Here is an 18,096-nt window from a genome sequence, read left to right as displayed (position 1 = left end):
GTTGTGTTTTTTGAAAAGTCATAAGAGCCACTCTACCAATATGATTAATATGCTGTTTTAACCTACAGTGTTAAAATTATTTGCCATTAAATCACTTTAGAACTGAGCATAATCCAAACGTACAGTAATTTGTGTCAAATTATGTTGCACTAATTTTTAACTGTACAAATAGAAGGAAAAATATGCTCTATTTCAAGTGACCTTAACTACACTGCAACTGGGACCCAACAACTTGACCTCTTTTTAGACATTTGGAGCATCATGTCATTCATCTATTTTTTTCCCCCCTTTTAACTACCTTCAGCAAATAAAGAAATTTGGTAGATTAAAGTCATAACTGGAGGAGAAAATGGAAGACACAAAAGGACATGAAAATAATAAAGCTGAAGATGGAGTATAGTTAGAGGACTAAAAGTAGAGGGTGAAGAGAGGTAAAAGCCCTGATGTTAGGACTGTGATTGTGTGTGTGTGTCTGTGTGTGTATGACTGTGAGACGTGGCAGAACGAGGCCTAGCCAAATGGCAGATCTGTTCCATATGTTTCCTGGAGACAGAGAGCGAAAGAGAGAGAGGCAGTTCCCCTCTACCCCACCCACAGCTCATGGAGTCTTTATTTAAAAAGACAAAACAGACCAGAAGCAAACCATCCATATCCCTACTGTACTTCAGTTTAGACTAATTTTCTTTAAACTATAGATAATAGTTTCAGGTAAAGATGGAGGTGACGAGTTCACTCGGCAGGTGTTGGATATCTGGGAGTTTGCAGGAACTGTTGCTCCTTAAACTCCCAGAGAAGCTGAGAGAGAAAAGAAAAGATACAGCCTGTCATGCTTTTCACTCTGGTTTGATCTCATTTATCACTGCCATATTCAGTCATGTTGCTTATTTATCGCATCTGTATATACAGTAAATAGGGAATCTGGAGTTCTGCAGGACCTGGGCACCTTCTAGTCACTGAGTCATGTGTCTGTCCAATGCGCTATTATTATTGCTACTAAAGGTGGTTCTACAAGCTGTTGAATCATGGGGTGTATAGTTTTTCGCATGTTCCTTCTGCATGTTGGTTTTATTTTTGTTAAATAAGTAATTAACATTATTTGAAATGTCATGTTATTCATCCGAGGTTAAATTTAAATAATTTTAGAACCTACTATCGTCCAATCTCTTTCTTATTATGTTTTTATGTAAGAGCTTGAAAGTGTTTGGGGTTTCTTTGTTTTTTTTTTGTTTTGTTTTGTTTTTTTGGGGGGGGGTCCACATGGCTGTGTTTAACTTGTCAAATAGTTTTTGTTAGCAGACCTGGAATGCAGAACCTTTTATGTCTGCAATCAACACAATATTTTGAAAAACTTCCATGAAAACCCAATAGAGGGGGCACTTTTAAAGCCTATATCTTCATCTTTGTAAATGATCCACTGTTAAACAAGACTAAAAATCCAGAATTTGGTTGCTAACAACAAAAGTGTCCATAGGGAAAAAAAGAATACAGCGAAACGTAAATCAGGAACAAAACAAACTCGTGGTTTGAGGCAAGCTGCTATAACCACCAAGAACAATAATAAACATAAATACAGAAATATAAAGTTACAAGCTTGTTAAAGGCATACGTTACTCAGAGAAATAAACAACAACAAATATACCACCCACCTACTGTGTACATTGGGTTTATTAAAAACACAGCCCAGTACCACTGTGCACTTTGACGCTTGCTGGTGACGATTTTTCTTTTGTTTTTTTTAGTCCCACGGTTGGAAAATTCACTTATCACAGCTGGAGAGTGGATAGAGCAGAAACAATAACAACAATAATACTATCCAAAAAAAAAGTAAAATACTATACAAAGATACTTATTTATTTCTTAATACATGATTATATTTCTTAAGTTAGCTAAAGCTATCAAATACTGACTACACCACTTTTAATGTGCTGTACTTCATGATTGTTTACAGCTTGTTGTGCTGCCCCCAAGTGGCCTCAGTTGTTGCAGGTTTAAGCAGTGTAGCACTCTATGGTGTAATTTAGACACTTTTTTGGTGCATAGTAGGGCTGCACGATTTTGCATAAAATGAGAATCACGATTTCTTGGCTTAGAATTGAGATTGAGATTTTCTCACAATTTTCTTTTCCAATATAAATATTTACTGCACATCAACTTCGTAACAGTTGAGACTGAACATAAAAACAATAAATAAACATAAAAACAACAAATGTCTCACATTTTGTGGTTGCCGCAAAATGTTGTACTGCTTGAAATTCCGTCTCCACCATTGCTCGACGCTGCGTGTATAGAGCAGGTAGTGCAACAATAGAAAAATAGTTGCGGGACGGCATTGTGTAGCGTTTGTCTAGGGTGTTGATCATTTTCCTAAATCCCTCGTTTTGCACAGTGTTGATGGGAGCCATATCTTTGGTCAGGTGATAAGTGGTAGCCTCCGTAATTTCTTTGTGCCTGCGGGAGTTCGACGGGTATGGGGAAGCGCTGTATAAAGTTCCCGTTATTGATGTTTGGGTGGTTGACCAGGACGGATTTTCTCCTGTCACTTTCTCGTCATCCCTGACATGTTCTCCGTTGTTTTTTCCCTGCTAATTTTAGCATCACACGGCACAGCTTCTGTATCACGTGGTATAAGGCTCCGCCCTTGTCATTTGTTGAGCAGGAAGAGTGAGTGCTTGTTTTCATGCAGATTACGTCCCGGATCAAAATGCGGTACAATCGTCGTCGTCTTTTTTCTTTTTCTTTTTAAATTGTTGTCATTTGGAAATGAGATCGCACATAAGTATGAATCGAGATCGCGATTTTCTAACGATTAATCGTGCAGCCCTAGTGCATAGTATAGTTTTAGGATGTACTGTTATGTCTGCCACTTTAAGTACATTGTCAGGAAGATCTAAACAAATTGGATTATTGCCATAAATCATTTATTTTTCTTGGTGATGATGTACGAGTTGATAAAGCCACTTTGATTTTATTTATTAAGGTTATGGTAGTGACCTTATGAAACCTTTACTGATATGTTGCTCTTCCTCTTCCATGTTCACTGACTGGACAAAATATTAAAAGACCTTACCTTTTGTATCTGATGCAACCCAATACAAGAGTATACATTGTCCTATAGTCCTGGATCAGGCTTGCCACACCCTTAAGAGGCTCCATTTTAACAGATGTCTTGTCCTTCCTTCAATTTTGTGGCAATGATGCACAGGATGTCTACAATTTCCATCTCAGTGATGATACAGCTAAACATTAGGTCTAAACATTAACTCTTTGGCATGAATAGTTACTGTGTTGTACAGTGCTGATAAAATGCTGTAGCAAGCAGTTTTAAATGTACAATGGAAAAGTGCTTTTGTAAGTTAAATGTTGCATAAAAGGAATGATTAGAAGATTTACAAGAGCTGTCAGGCTTTCACTTTTTCCCGAGTCTGGCCCTTTGGAGACATACTTTTTTTTAAAAGTAGTGGTAGACTTGGCTGTAATGGCAGAGAACATAAAGAACAAAGAAAACTTTTGTCAAATTAAAATCTGGTTCTGGATTCGTTTCCAGACCTCCACTGACACGGAGAGAAATGCCTCTAACTTTTTATTGTGCAGTGACATCTTCTGGAGAATAAATGTTGCTGCTCTTTATCAGCCTCATGTTAGATAAACTGGTCCAAGTATCAGCATTAGGCTGGATAATTCATGTTCTTGGTCCGAACTAATTGGTTTTGGACTAACTTGACAATATTTCATAATTAATGAAACAATCATCAACCTAAACTTTACAGCGTGTAGGTTAGAAGGGATTACCAAGATGTTTTGCTTAGAATCAGTTCTCAATTGCCCCTTGGGGATAAATAAAGTCTTCTGAATCTGAATCTGAGAATTCGCTGAAAAACAAAGACAAGTTTCATGACTTGACAGAAAACAAAAACAAACAATCTGATGAAGAGCAGGTGTCCTCGAAATGTCACCAGGTGCAACAAATAAGGAATCTGGAGTTCTGCCTTGTGTGAACCGTTAATCTTGTTCTTTGTCTCATCAGTTGGCAGCCATCTTGAGAGGGCACTGTGCAATTATTCGAGCATTTATTGTGAAGCATTATCTAAAAAAAAAAAAAAAAAAAAAAAAAGTTTACCCCAAAGTAAATCTTTGAAAGGTTTTCCCTTGGAAGTGGGTAGTTACTTCTACCACACTTGTTGTTGTTCTCTGATACATTTCAAGGATTTTGGCATTTTTTGAGTGCCATGTCTCTAGTGAACAGAAACTCAACATTTGTCAATTTGCTAAAATGTTAAGGATTTTTTTCTTTCTTTTCCATCTTAAAAATTTTAACTGAATAGTTTTATAAAGCTTGGGCGAAAATCCCTTTAAATGTTCAACATTTGCTATTTTCTGATATTTTGTAGACTAAATGACATTCATAATGTTTAGTCAAAAATGTCTGAAGGCTGCAGTTCACACATAATTTTCTTGATGTTATAAATAAAATTGTATGTATTTTATATTATGCAAATATAACCAAACTATTATTATTTTTTATTTAACTTTCCTTGGTTTCCTTGGTTTCATTTTTGAATATGTGTATACAGCTTATTTTCATTTGAAAATGAATTAATAAAATTCTAAGATTCCCAAATAGAAATGATAAATTCACCTATTTTGTTTTTTAAAATAAAAAGTCAAGACTTACATGTGGAGATGTTCCAGTTTTATTTAGCGACATCCTCAATAAATATAGCACCATTTCAGATCAGAGACCATTGGAAGAAACAGGGACATGGTTGACCATGAGATGTTCTCAGATATCCAGATTATGAATCCTCCTATCTTATTATTTTAAAATTAACTGTAGTTCACATGGATGCTATAGTTCTCTTAAACAGGGGTAAATTTATACATTAGTTACAGGTAATCAGTATATCCCCAGTCCTGCAGAGGACGTATTTGCCTCAAGACCAATGTATAATCCAGTCTGACATTAGGCTGTCAGCTTCTAAATAAAAACATAACAAACATGCATTGAGATAATGTAAAATATCCACAGACATGGGGCTTCAAAGTGACACTTCATCACTGTGTGCAAAGTGCACTTCATAATGCCAACACCACTGACCGTACAGACTTCTGCTGGAAGAAAAAGATATTTCAGTATAGGTGTAGCTGTTCAGCTCCTGTTAGTGGCCTCTAGTGACTCTTCTACGATAATTACAACATCTAATTTGAAAAAAAAAGGCTTCTTCATAATACAAATAAAGTTTTTGTAAGTATTACAAAGACTTAAACACTTTTCTACTCTACATCTCATTAAACAATGCTTACGGTTTTAAAATTAGAAAGAAAATAATAAGAAAAAAAGAATCTCCTTTCTTTAAACAATACATGTACAGCATGTAATACCACTCGTATCATTGGGTGATTTTGCTCAAAAAGTGACCAGAGGGAGGCGCTTTATTCCTAAGAAAGTGTACAGAATAAAAGCTATAAGGCAAAAGCTAAACATCCTATCATGCACCTTACAAAGGTGAGCAGGGCGCTTGTTTTAAGATTTGATTGTAATGCTGTTCGTTCTGTGACATCCTTCTATTTCATGATGTTTGTAGCTGCTAAAAACATTTCCTAGTGTTATAACTTATGATATCATTTTCATCTTCATCAGGGTGTAAATGGTACTTTCATTCCCTGTGTGCTACAGGTTCAAATGTACATCTTTCTAGTTTGTTTGTTTTTTAACGGTTAACCCTCTAATAGGAGAGTTTAATCTGTTTTTAGCCTATCAGAATTATTTCCAGCTATGTCCTTATTTTATCATTTCCCTCCACATTACTTTCTGAAGTTTCCAAGCTGTACACCCCTCCGTCCGGTCACGCAGCGAAAGGTTGCCGGCTGTATGGCCCAGTATTTAACAGGGTTGGCAAAGAGACTGATGCCAGTGTACAGGTTCTTCTTGCTGTCGTCCCTGATGGGACAGAAGTCGTTGATTCCCACACTGCTGATTTTGTTGCCATGGAGGAAAATTACCTGAACAGATGGACAGGATTTTGTGTTAGTTATTCTTCTGCTTTTTTTTTTTTTTTTTTTTTTTTTTTTACAGCAAACTGCACATGAGTAAAAGTTATGCGTTATTACTGCTTTATTGCTACACTGGAACCTCATAAACACAACCCAATAGGAGGAATGGCATTACTTAATGACTCCAAGTTGCTAAGTTAAAGGAGTCTTGTCTTGCTTGGAAGGCTGAAATATATTCCTGCAAACATATTTTTCCTTTTTTATTTACATTGTGACTGAGTCATTCTACAAGAACCATATCATGACTGTGAGACTTCTGCTCAAGCTACTCTTATATTGGAGTAGTGGTGGAAGCTCTCATGTTTGTTCCACTTACACATTAGCAGCTGTGAGTGTATATAAGTGGAAAAAAGTTACACCAGGATGATACTCGCTTGTGGACATACACACAGACGGCTGCAGACACCACAGATGTTTAGTTTTTTTGCCAAACTTTTGGAGTACAAAACCTTTGGAGTACACCATGAGAACACATCCAAAGTACATGTCACATGTCATACTTCAACAAGTACTTCAACAAACAAGTCTCACAAATCAGCAGACATCTTAAAACTCCTCTAGGCACTAATTTGGGCAATTATTTTAGAGGATTATATACATTGCACCTTTAAGTTTAAGTAAGGAATTATTTTGTCAGAAAAGGGTTTTGAAAAAGTGCATTCCAGTTTTTTTTTCTTGTAGTGCAGTGACCCTCAAGTTCACTCATATGAAATAATGAAAATGCTCAGATTAGAGGAGAACCTGCATACTCAGGGACATATAAAATATAGTCTGCTCTCACATCCACATGCAAGAATAGGCTCGCGTAAAAAAGACACTGAAGGTAATAATGCCAAACAGGCCTAGACATCAGTCAGCAATTCTTTGGCAACCACAGAGTATAAGGGAGGAATGATTTTTTTTAAAAACAGTTGTAAAGTGGTTGCTGGGTCTCATTAGGTTGTCTTTGCTTTGGTTGCTGAAGATTTTCCTGTTCACCCATAGTTTGCATGGAAGACCCCGACCTGTTTGGACACTCACCAGTTACTCACTGAATAATATTGAAATAGTTGAAAACCGAATGGAGGTTTCTGGTACAAGTTAAGCTACTTTCACGGTGCATGAAGAATAGCAATAGCTTTTTTTACCAATTTCACCTACAGCCAGCTAGCAACCTCCAACAACTGCTCACTGATCGGTTGTTGCCAGGGGGTCAACAATGAGTCTCTAGGCCTTTGTCAATTTGGTCTAAAACATCTGTTGTTATAGTAAAAGGACGCTCACCCACAAATAAAGTTTGCACAGTTATGACTTACAGAGGTTTGAGTTGTGCTGCTAATTTTATTTACCAAAGTAGCAGCATTGTGACAGTGTCCATATCTCACCTGTAGGTAGCGCAGGGAACTAAGGCCAGGCGGGACCTTTCTCATACGGTTGTTGTCCAGGTAGATCTCACGGATTTTCGGGGTGTTGGCAAGGCTGCCATTTTCTACATACTTGATCTGGTTAAAAGCTAGTCCTAGCCTGTAAAATTAACAAGTTATTAAGATATAGAAGCTTAAAAAAAATTTAACATCTTGCATAATTGCTTAATATCAGTCTGTTGTTCCTAACTTATGGTGCCCTGGTGGTGCAAGATTGCAGGTGGGAACTAGAATCAGTCTTTAGGAAATCATTAGTATCATGCTGTGGAGTGAAAACACTATAAATTGTGACAGTGTTTTTTTTTCCTTTTAATTCTGGTGTCAGTTTTATTTCTGAATGTTTGAGTAATGTTTTAATAAGTCTCAGTTTGATTCAACATGAAAACAGTCACCAGTGTTTACAAATTAGTTATTCCTGTTGATTGAAAAGTTAAGTTAATCTAACCAAAAGCATGAAGGAGAAATCTGTGTTAGTGAAGGATGTCTTTAAAAAAATCAGCTTTTAGGTTAAAGGATTGGTGGTTTTCACCTCTGCAAGTTTTTATATCTGATGAAGTCTTCTATTTCCACCTTAGAGATCTTGTTGTAGTCCAGACTCAGTTCTGTAATGGAGGATGGGAAATCTGGAAGACACAACATACAGTGATTATAAGCAGTGTAAGTAGCACATTAAGATGATTTATTTCTTATGATCTTTTGTAATGATTTGACAAAAAACTTATCAAATTACATCATATTAATTTGAGTTAGTGGTTTTACGGCTAACTTTACTGTGTAGCTAGGTCCCAGTGTGTAAAACTGTCAGTGTATGAGGAGAAAGAAAAGTGTAAAAGCTTTTAAAATGAATTGTTTAAAACAGTAAAACATAACATGAGTGATATCCTACCTTTTGGTATGGAAGTTAGTTTGGCTTCCGCTATACCGATATACAGAGTCAACAGGCCATTAAAAGCTCCTATCTCAATTCCACTGTTGGTCAGAGGGTTGGCCCCCAGCTCTATTTGAGTAAGCACAAAACATCTGGTTTTATTATTAATGATTCATTATTTCAATAGAGAACCTGCATCAAGTAAAGTACAACAGATCTATTGTAATGACATTCTCATCTGTTGCTCTTGGAGATCTGTACAGCTTTGTTTACATTCTCTATAAATAGAATTAATCAATAAGCCTGGACAGCTTGCAAAGTCTTGACAATAGTCTTCTAAATGATCTATTGATAACAAAATCTTGGCTTGGTCTGCATAAGGTCTTGAAGTGATTGTGTTACTGATCGTATCATTCTGTCGCTGCTGTAATGGCAGAACTCTTTGTCCAAATGAAGTGTTATGTCTGTTTTCCACTGGTCTTTTGAAGGTGATTTATTGGGTTTTCATTGTTTTCTGTCTTACAATACACACTGTTACAATGATGGGTGCTCCTATTAAACATGGTCAAAGTTTCAAATAATGAGGTCATGTGCATGTATAAATATTCTTGTGAGCCAAAAGCTCAAGCCTAAAGTTCCACCATATCTATGTGGACATATTCACATTAAATTAGACTTAGCATGGTCAGTAGAACCCTTGCAGGTAAAATTTATCATACAAACACTAACAGTTATATAGTGATTAAACCACTAATACTTTGACCATTAAGAGGTTGTTTGTTTAATCATGAGGGGAACCTTTTGAGGTACTCTAAGTAAAGAGTTTTTAGTTGCCTAAATTCAATTGCATGTTAACCTGTACAATGTTTTGGACTAACACAACTGACCTGCAGCCTAGAGCCACTATGATTTCCTTTAACCATCTAGTCCTTAGATTGATTGATATAGAGACTATTGATATAGGGTTTGGATGCAGTTGTCGCATTAACTATTAGTTTATCGATCCGTAGCGACAGAGGTGGCAGATGATAAGATACTATATTAGTATGAGTAGGCAGTAGAACTTGAAGGCAGTTGAAAGGCAGTAGCAACCAGCTTGTTTTATTATGTTGGATTAAGAGCTTTTTGGACCTTTATGTAAGTCTGTAATTACTATTCATGCCAGATCTAGGTTATAGCCATTCCTTCATTCTGTTTGATTATCTTTCACTGTTAAAGTAATGTTATTACCTCCTGATGATTCCTCTTTTGACTGAATAAATAAATCTTCAGACCTTTCCTTAACGAAGAACCATACACCACTGCCTTTAGAGAACAGCTATAGTTAACCAGACAGAAGAACCTAAAAGTGGGTCTTACCCAACACATGAAGTTTCCTCAAGCCCTTAAATGCATCCTTCTGAATTCTGTCGATCTGGTTTTCATGAAAGCGGAGTTCAATGACATTGGGAGGCAAATTTGCAGGGATCTCAATCAGCTGGTTGTAGGACAGATACAGCAGTCTGAGATTGTCCATGTTTTTGAAGGCCTTTGGATGAATCTTAGAGATCTTGTTGTTGATCAGAAACAGGCCCTGTTTTAGGGAAAAGGGGAACTTTAATAGAGCTTTATAGATTCAAATTCAGTTTTGCTTCATTTCCTGCACAAAGTTAAAGAGTGGAAAGTTTGAAACAGCAAAGAATGAACTTTTCTGGCCAACATTAAACCTGTGCTCGGTAAAAGGTTTTCAACAAAGAACAACATATGCTTATGATTGAAAACATTTATGTTTTGCTCAAGTTATGGTGTGCTTTTTTTGTAGTGTACTACAATAGTGAGACTTGAATCGTCATGAAGACTTTATTACATTTAGAATCAATGAGCAGACTATGAAGTAAACAACATTCAGCACTATCAAGATGCTGGTCAGTTGCACTATTCAAGCACTGTGACTAACCACAATAATAGCATGAAGTTCTGGTTTTGTTCAGTGTTTTAGGCCTTGATGTGTTTTATTCTCAGCTGAGAAAACATTGTCTACAGATCAAAGATAAAGCTTCTCTCAGGAGAGTTTTATAAAAAGTAGCTCTTTTTTTCCTTGAAGGCTGCTTTTGGACTGATATCAGTGCATTGTTTCTCCCTATCTCATAGCTGTAACAGTTACAAGACAGCATGGTCAGTCACTGATCCTGGGGCTGAATGTGATTCATTTTAAATTTCAGAACCAGGTCTGTTCTTGTTGCCTTAGTACTAATTTGTGCTTTTTTTTGTCTTTGGTGTGTCTCAGTTTAAAGGTCTAGGGAGAACAAAAAATGTGGCCAGTTTTATTTCAAAAGACCTCATCAGCTGGACATTATATTATGTTTATAACAACAGTCAACTTTTCCCATATTGACCCATGAGTATTGTAGGGTTTAAACTGCAAATTACATACATAGTTTATTTATTAGCAGAAATATTTACATTTATGGTTTATGGTTCTAATTGTTTTATTTAATGTGTCATTAGGTCTGAATTTATGTAGTGTTAAGTGTACCATTAACAATTAATGGTTACCAGATTTTGTACCGTACTGACTTAAGTGACTTTGATGTTTCATTTTGGCCTCTTAGGGCTTCACAATTAATCCAGTTTTAGTTTCAGGTACAATTTTGGCTCCAAGCAAATATGAAAACAAGCTGATAAGATCAAACCATTATTATGCTGCATCCTTTCTTGAAATTATGCTTCACTTTTGTGTTTAATTATGAACCCAGTGCAATATTTCATTTAAAATGCTGCATTTTCACCCCTTCTGACTTCCTGCCGAGCTGCAATGCATTTAGGTCAGGCATGATGGATCTCTTTGTGGTAATTTGTGATTTCATTATAGACAAAACTATCCATGATCATTACTTTTGGCATAATCAGAAGTTTTTGCATTGTATTAAGTGTAAGAAACTATGCAGTCCTGCCCTCGGTTTGAGCTATTGCAGCTTGGATTTTTCCTAATTCATGGAAACTTTTAAACAAGAGGGTTTACTGGGGGAATAACTGTAAATGTAAATGCTAAGACAGCATACCATCAAACCTAATAATATACCTATGAGCGTCACCTAACTTTGTATTCTTGGGTTATTGTACAACAGGACATTTGCAAATAAACAAAGGCCTCAGTCACAGAGGTCAGTTTAGAGTTCTACTCTGCCCAGCTTAGAGCAGAAGAGCTGTACTGATGTGTGAATACAGTATGTTTGAGTCAGCTCTTTTAATCTTTAGTAGAAAGATTGGTATGTCCAGTTATCCAGCATTATTTTTAATGATGTAATGCATTCCCCTCCATGTGCAGTATATGAGCATTGCTAAAACGTGCATTCTTTTGTAGTACTTGTACATAACATATGGAGGATGCATAATGTGACTGGAACTTATTTGCTTATGTAGTTTGGTTTTCTAAGGTGGACTGATGCCATTCAGTTACTACATTTGCTTGTAACTAACTTGCCGGCATGCTTCTTCATATATTAGATGTTAACAGTAAGTAGTTCTGATGTTCAGTGCACCATGCGCAGGGTAAACTAGTTCTTAAAGGATGCCTTACATAAAGCTTGTTGAGGTCTTTAAAGTCATCCTGCTGGATTTCAGTGATATCATTGTTTTGGAGATCAATCATCACTGTGTCTTCTGGAATCTTATCAGGAACAGATATCAGACCTGTTAAGAAAAAAACATAAATGCGTATTTAAAGGAAAGAGTTGGATCAGAAATGATGGAAATAATTGGGGGGTTTTTTAACCGAGATACACATGTGAAAAAGAATTTGTTGTCTTTCTGATTATCCTAGGTCTCTGATAAAATATCAGTGGGTCATATGTCTGGGGTAATTATACCAAATAGTATTTCAGAAAAAAATCACAAGCTGCTGCTGCGTGTGCCAATAGTATATGAACGTTTGGTTAAAAAAATTTAAGTTATTGGAGTGATTGGCAGTGGACCCTTGGGTGTTTTCATAGCTTAATCCTAGTACCAAAGTATAAGAGAGCCCCACTTTACTGTAAGTTGGGCTTTTGGAGTTTAATGTACTGTAGTTCTTTCATGTACTTTAGTTCTAGAACTTTGACCACAAAACCAAATAGAAAATTTTAGTTTTTTGAAATGCTGGAAATGAAGGCTTTCCTGTTCCATTGGTGAGTTGTGTGTGAAAATTGTTTGGCTGCATTGCCCCTACATTTTAGAAAGTTCACATTAAATGTATATATGATGCCAAATTTCATCAGTGTCTTAACATTCATATATTTTGTTATATGACAACAGTTTAACAGTCAAATTGTTGTTAGTCCTGATCACTTTTTTAAATTCATATACTGTAATGCCTCCTGTAAACCCAAATCAGCAATGACTAAGTACTATCTCAGATATTCCTCTACAGTTTGTGGTCATGGTGATGTTAGTCATATATGCACCACCCAACTGCTGTTAATCAGCAAGGTTTAGGCAAGCATGTCTTACAAGATGTCATTAAGATTTTTTTTAGCAATTAATGCTCAAGTGGATTTTGGATTTTGGAGACTGCTTTCAGTGGTAGATAAATCCTAAAACCTTGCAAGGCAGATATTGCTGATATCCTTTTATAAAACTGATGTTAAAATAAATATTTATTTTAAAAAAACGTTTTCACATAGACAAATACAGCAACTACTACATGATTGCTGTTCTATTTTATGTATATGAGTGCCAGAAATAGAGAAGTAACTTAAGGCCAGACTAAACCATAGTCATATTTTTGTCATTGAATTTAACTGGAATAACCATAAGATTATCACTAGCCTTACCTATCATCTTATATGGCAGACTTAACATAGAGTTTTGAATTGAATGTGTTTTAGCACACTCCATGTTTATAGTAACATAATAGATAGATGATTTCATGGTGACGCAGTCTGAGTTACTTCAGACTGAGTGTGTTCTAACCCTGGTCAGAGCACTGCACCACTCTGGGTGAGCAATGGCAATGAGCTGGACAGTCCTCGTCATCGTAATCGTCGTCATCATCGTCGTCGTCGTCATCATCATCATCATCGTCATCATCATTTGAATCCGACATCATGATTTCATGGATTTTTGTGTCATAGTTTTTCAGGTAGTCCATTACATTGATTGGTTGGTAGGGTTTGGCATTGCCTAGCGCCAGCAGGCAAAGCAAGAGGAAGATCCTCATGGTTTTATTAGAGTTGTGGTTAAACAGCAGCCAAGGAGAACTCTAGGAAAGACAGGATAAATGAATGAAAAAATGAATACATTTACAATTACAGTTGCGTCGTTGCATCCATGGTTGTTCCACTGGTGATTTTTTTTTTTTTGTACCTGAACTTTTATTTCAGCTTGAACAAAACTGAAATTCACATACCAGTTATTTTTCTCAGCTCACTTTGTATTTCTAGTATAGTGTAATAACTGAGTAAAATGGCGCCTGCTAGATTTGTTAACCCCTCTTACTAGTGTTCTTATCATCCTTGTTTAAAGTAACTCAAAGTGCCATGTTTAAGAAGTCCCCAGTGTGGAGGTTGAACTTGATAGCATCACAAGAAAACTTTATTAATTAATTACCAGAATAGAAAACAACAGAACAAAACAGTTCTGGCACAGTATAAAGCACACTTACAGGATATAGTATTTAGTTAGCTGAGAACTGTCTATTCCAACCTTTTTTTAATCTAGTGATCTATCAGTCTTTTCTTGACTACATTTTTACTTAAAAAAAACTAATGCAGCTAGTGCCACAGTTAGGAACCACTGTAATGTATAATTGCTGATCATTCTGACTGTTGTGCTGCAGTTTTTCCTGGGTTGTGTTTTTTCCTAAAAAACAATCCAGTCAGAGCTTTATAGGAACCACCATTCTAGATTGTTGGTGGTGTTGGAGCTTTATAAAACTAGTACTAATTTCACCATAGACATGAGCAGTTTTTAGCTCATGAGTTAAATTTCATTTGTACAGCTTGATTTAAGAATATTACTAAAACAGTACATTTGAAAGTGCATGTGGACTTCCTGGAGAGATCAATTTTCATAAGTGCTACCCTTTTTTTCTACCAGTGTTTCCATGGAGCTCTCAAAACCTCCTCTGGAAAGGACTTCTTGCAGCCAACATAAATGTTTCTCCAGCTCTCACCTATTCACCATCTGTGGTCATTCACAACATGATTTATATATCCTCCTCGATTACATATTCACATAACCAGCAGAGAGAGGCTGACATTGTCTGGTTCCGTGCTTCTGCTAATCTTGATGGATTCTGAGCCGTGCAGTTCAACGTGCAGTCCACCCACAAATATGTGGTGGTCGAGCATCCTGCTTTGACAGCAAATACTGCACAGCACCGACCCCCTTCCTCTGCCCCCAGTCTGTCTGTGTTCCACATGTGAACATTTAGCCAAAAAAAAAAAAAAAAACTATAAATACATCAAATGCTTCATGTATGCTTTCCAATTGTGCAGTAAGTTGGGAATAATTCTTCTTTGTTGTTGTTTTCTTTTCACTGAGTCAAACAACCATTGAAACCTTAGAAGTTTCACTTAACTCCAGTCTGACTGGCGCAGCAAATATTTACATCTAAAGAGGCATTTCATAAGTATTCAAACCAGATGTCTTTCATTAGGACTCTCATAATCTTATTACCACTTACATTGAGAAATTATCTTTAATATCACTTGGTCTCAATTATTACATGTCTAGTCATGAAAAGGTCAGAAAATATTTGTCATTTTCCATTTCTAAACATCAGATGTCTTGTTCTCTTTGATCATCTGTCCTGAGTCTAAACATTCACTTTACAAACACCAAATCTAAAACTGAAGCTAAAACCAAAAGTCCTGGGCATGCTGATGATGATTTCAGAAATAATCAGTAAGAAATAGACACATTGACAGTCAACACTTAATTGATAGTCGGATTTATGCCTGAACCTTTTCTTTTTAATTTAGGGATTTTTAAAAATGCTGATACCATGGTTAGAGCCGTCTCCTATACATCTGGCATAGGAATTTTAATTAGAAACTATAAACTACCTTTTCCATGCATTTATGCATTTATTATTGGTACCATGACCGTATTTTGTATTTTTTGTCAAATGAGCAAAGACCCCAAGCAATGCATAAATGTATTACTCTTCTCAGTATAAAGCCTAAAACTAGACTGGTCTTTCAACATGAGACATATAAACTTAACTTCACTGTAAAATGATCTAAGCACAATCTTATTGCATGCAAGTAAGTATTTATCAGTATAAGGATGCCCTGCCATAGCCATCAGAAGTTTAAATTAAAATTGGCAGATTAGAATTTGCAGCCTAGTAATTTGGCTCTACTAAAACACCTCTAGTAACTTTAAAGGTAACAACAGAAGTCTTGCTAACTGACCACAGTACCATTAGCTTGCTGCATTAGAAATATGAATTGGTGTTTTTATAAACAATAAATTAATCCAGGGTGTGTCCTACCTCAGCTGTCAGGTGTGTTTATGTCCTGGTTTAAACCCCACACAGTGAGCAGAGCAGCAGCAGGGTCCAGCTGGAAGGCTGAGAGTTGGATCCTCAGTCAATACATTCCCAGTGAACGAAGAACAGCATCACCCTTCCTCTCCGGGAAAAAAAAAAAGGGGGGGGGGGGAAAGTGGTCCCCTGAACACCCCCACCAACGGAAAATTTCCACTGGTAAGGGTGAGAGGTTCGGTTTTAGTAAAGAGCTCTTGATTCTCTGAGTGATCACACCATCTGTAGGCCTGTGGGACTAAGTTTGAAAAGGCATTGTTAAGAGTTTAGTCATGTGCTTTTCATCAGGAGCTTTGAAGTAATGCCAGAATAGTTAGATTCAGACTCCTGTATGCTCAAGTCTTTATATATAGAACATACTGGTAGGTCTGTCACCTCCCCTCCCTTCTCAGCCACATTAACTGTTTTACATCAGTGTGAATGGTTTCTTCTCTGAGGCACGTTGGCACTGGGTTAATAAAGGATAGTACAACTGTACAGCTGCTGTAGCGGTTTCGTTTGTCTAATTGAAACAACAGGGTGGAGTTGAGCCTGCCCTCTCAGAGATTTTAGGGTGATGGTGAAGGACTGGTAGACAGTTCATTTAGATCAATATTACTGAAGACTAGCGATCAGAAAATTTGAGGTAAACATGATATAAGAACACAGCAACAGTCTCTGAATATAGTTTACCCATAGGAAGTGGAAATGCATTTATACACTTTGGAAGAATATATCATATTATCAAAGTGGCTGAAGTATTTTATTTTTAAGCAAACAAAAGAAATGTTTGGCACTCAGTTTTCATTTTTGTGCACAAAAGTACATTTATTTGGCAGATTTACTTGTATTTAAACTGTAGAGATAAGTAGAAACATAACTGTTGTGCTTTGCATTTTTGCAAAGCTGCTGTCATGTCTGAATAAAGGTGTAAGGAACAGTTACATAACAAACCTTATGATATGTCTAGACCTTTTCTGTCTTCTTTCTAGAGCCAAAACTTTATGGAAAAAAAGAACTGAGAACAATTTCCATTATATCAGCCCACAGGCAGATGTCCACAATTCTAAACAACTTGTTAAGGTGTATTACTCTTTGGCAATGAAGTGATACACTCTTAAGGTGATACAACATACCATTACAGTCAGTCAGAACTGGCAGCTTGGTGTTATAAATGTCCTGTTTGTGGATTTGGAAAGCAGAGACAAAAGATAATTGGAGGTGATGCTTTGCAACATCAAATTAAAGTTTACTATATATTGTGCTCTGCGTGATGTTGTCTTAACAAGACACAGTAGGAAATCTTTCAGCTTTACATTTGAAGCAGGAATGAGAAGTACCTCCCAAGAATGGAAAAGCTAACAGCTTGTTCCCTCAGGGGTTCAAGTGTTATACAATTCCTTTTTCCATTTACTTCTGGTATTTTCTGCTGAGCTGAGCTGGAATTGCACAACTTATGGCTGAGCCAGACCATCCAAATATGCCCTGGTTTGGCAGTCAGAAGACCCGAAATGGGATCGGGTCTGTTTTGGTTTTAGTGAATCGTCTTGGTGGGGAAATCAAATTTTCCAAACCATCACAGATCTGGTTAAATAATCATCACATCAACAAGGAGCCTTCTGACTTCTTTCATGTGCAACAGACTCTTTGAAGGAAATTCCTAAACGTAAGCTCTCAGTTTTATCACTTGTTATTCCTACCACTAGCTTTTGACTTGGGACAGCAATAAATAAAGTCATGAACAACTTGTGGGAAACACAGCAAAAATCTGATTTTACCTCCAGGCTAAAAAAGGGAAAACATCTCTTGTTCCCAGAAGCTGGAAAATCAACATGCCCTGTTGATGTATGCCTCTCTGATGTATGGTTAGAACATGTCTCAAAGTTTAACTTTTACTTTTTAAACTTTCACAAATATATAGCTAATTTTACATTACATTTACATTTACATTTTTGTGGTATTTTTCATAACTGGCTACATATATTTATGTAATTTGTCTTTTTAAAAGCGTGTTAAATAATCTACTTGAGGCTAGTTGGATGCATTTAAGAAGTCTCACAGAACTATGTCCACTTCACGTATTAGATACCAGTAGCTTAAACACGTCCACCTTCTTGGTTAAAACCTCAGACTCAGTTTCCAGCTCCCCATAATCACAGCTTCATGGCTGTGTGCTGAAACAATAGCCTCTTGGGAGCCAGATTGTCAGTTTAAAAGATGCCATTTTCCCAAACACTGGAGGGATCTGATTAGACCATGATGTAACCCTACATGAGAGTTTTCTCTTT

The 18,096-nt window shown here is 36.5% G+C and overlaps 1 protein-coding gene across 1 annotated transcript; it reads right to left on the bottom strand.

The window, feature by feature from the left end:
• Positions 1-4,675: 4,675 nt before the first annotated feature.
• aspn (asporin (LRR class 1)) lies at positions 4,676-16,208 on the bottom strand. The gene is made up of 8 exons (XM_005917790.3): positions 15,779-16,208; positions 13,252-13,540; positions 11,882-11,994; positions 9,682-9,895; positions 8,341-8,451; positions 7,984-8,077; positions 7,416-7,554; positions 4,676-6,000 (listed from the first exon to the last, which is right to left on the bottom strand). The coding sequence occupies exons 2-8, from the start codon at positions 13,496-13,498 to the stop codon at positions 5,803-5,805; spliced, it is 1,116 nt and encodes a 371-aa protein (XP_005917852.1). The 5' UTR covers positions 13,499-13,540; positions 15,779-16,208; the 3' UTR covers positions 4,676-5,802.
• Positions 16,209-18,096: the final 1,888 nt, after the last annotated feature.

This window comes from Haplochromis burtoni, unplaced genomic scaffold (genome assembly GCF_018398535.1).
Source record: "Haplochromis burtoni strain Fernald_Lab_line unplaced genomic scaffold, NCSU_Asbu1 Contig_26, whole genome shotgun sequence".
In the NCBI taxonomy this organism is placed as follows: domain Eukaryota; kingdom Metazoa; phylum Chordata; class Actinopteri; order Cichliformes; family Cichlidae; genus Haplochromis; species Haplochromis burtoni.
This window is presented reverse-complemented; position numbering and strand designations above follow the sequence as displayed.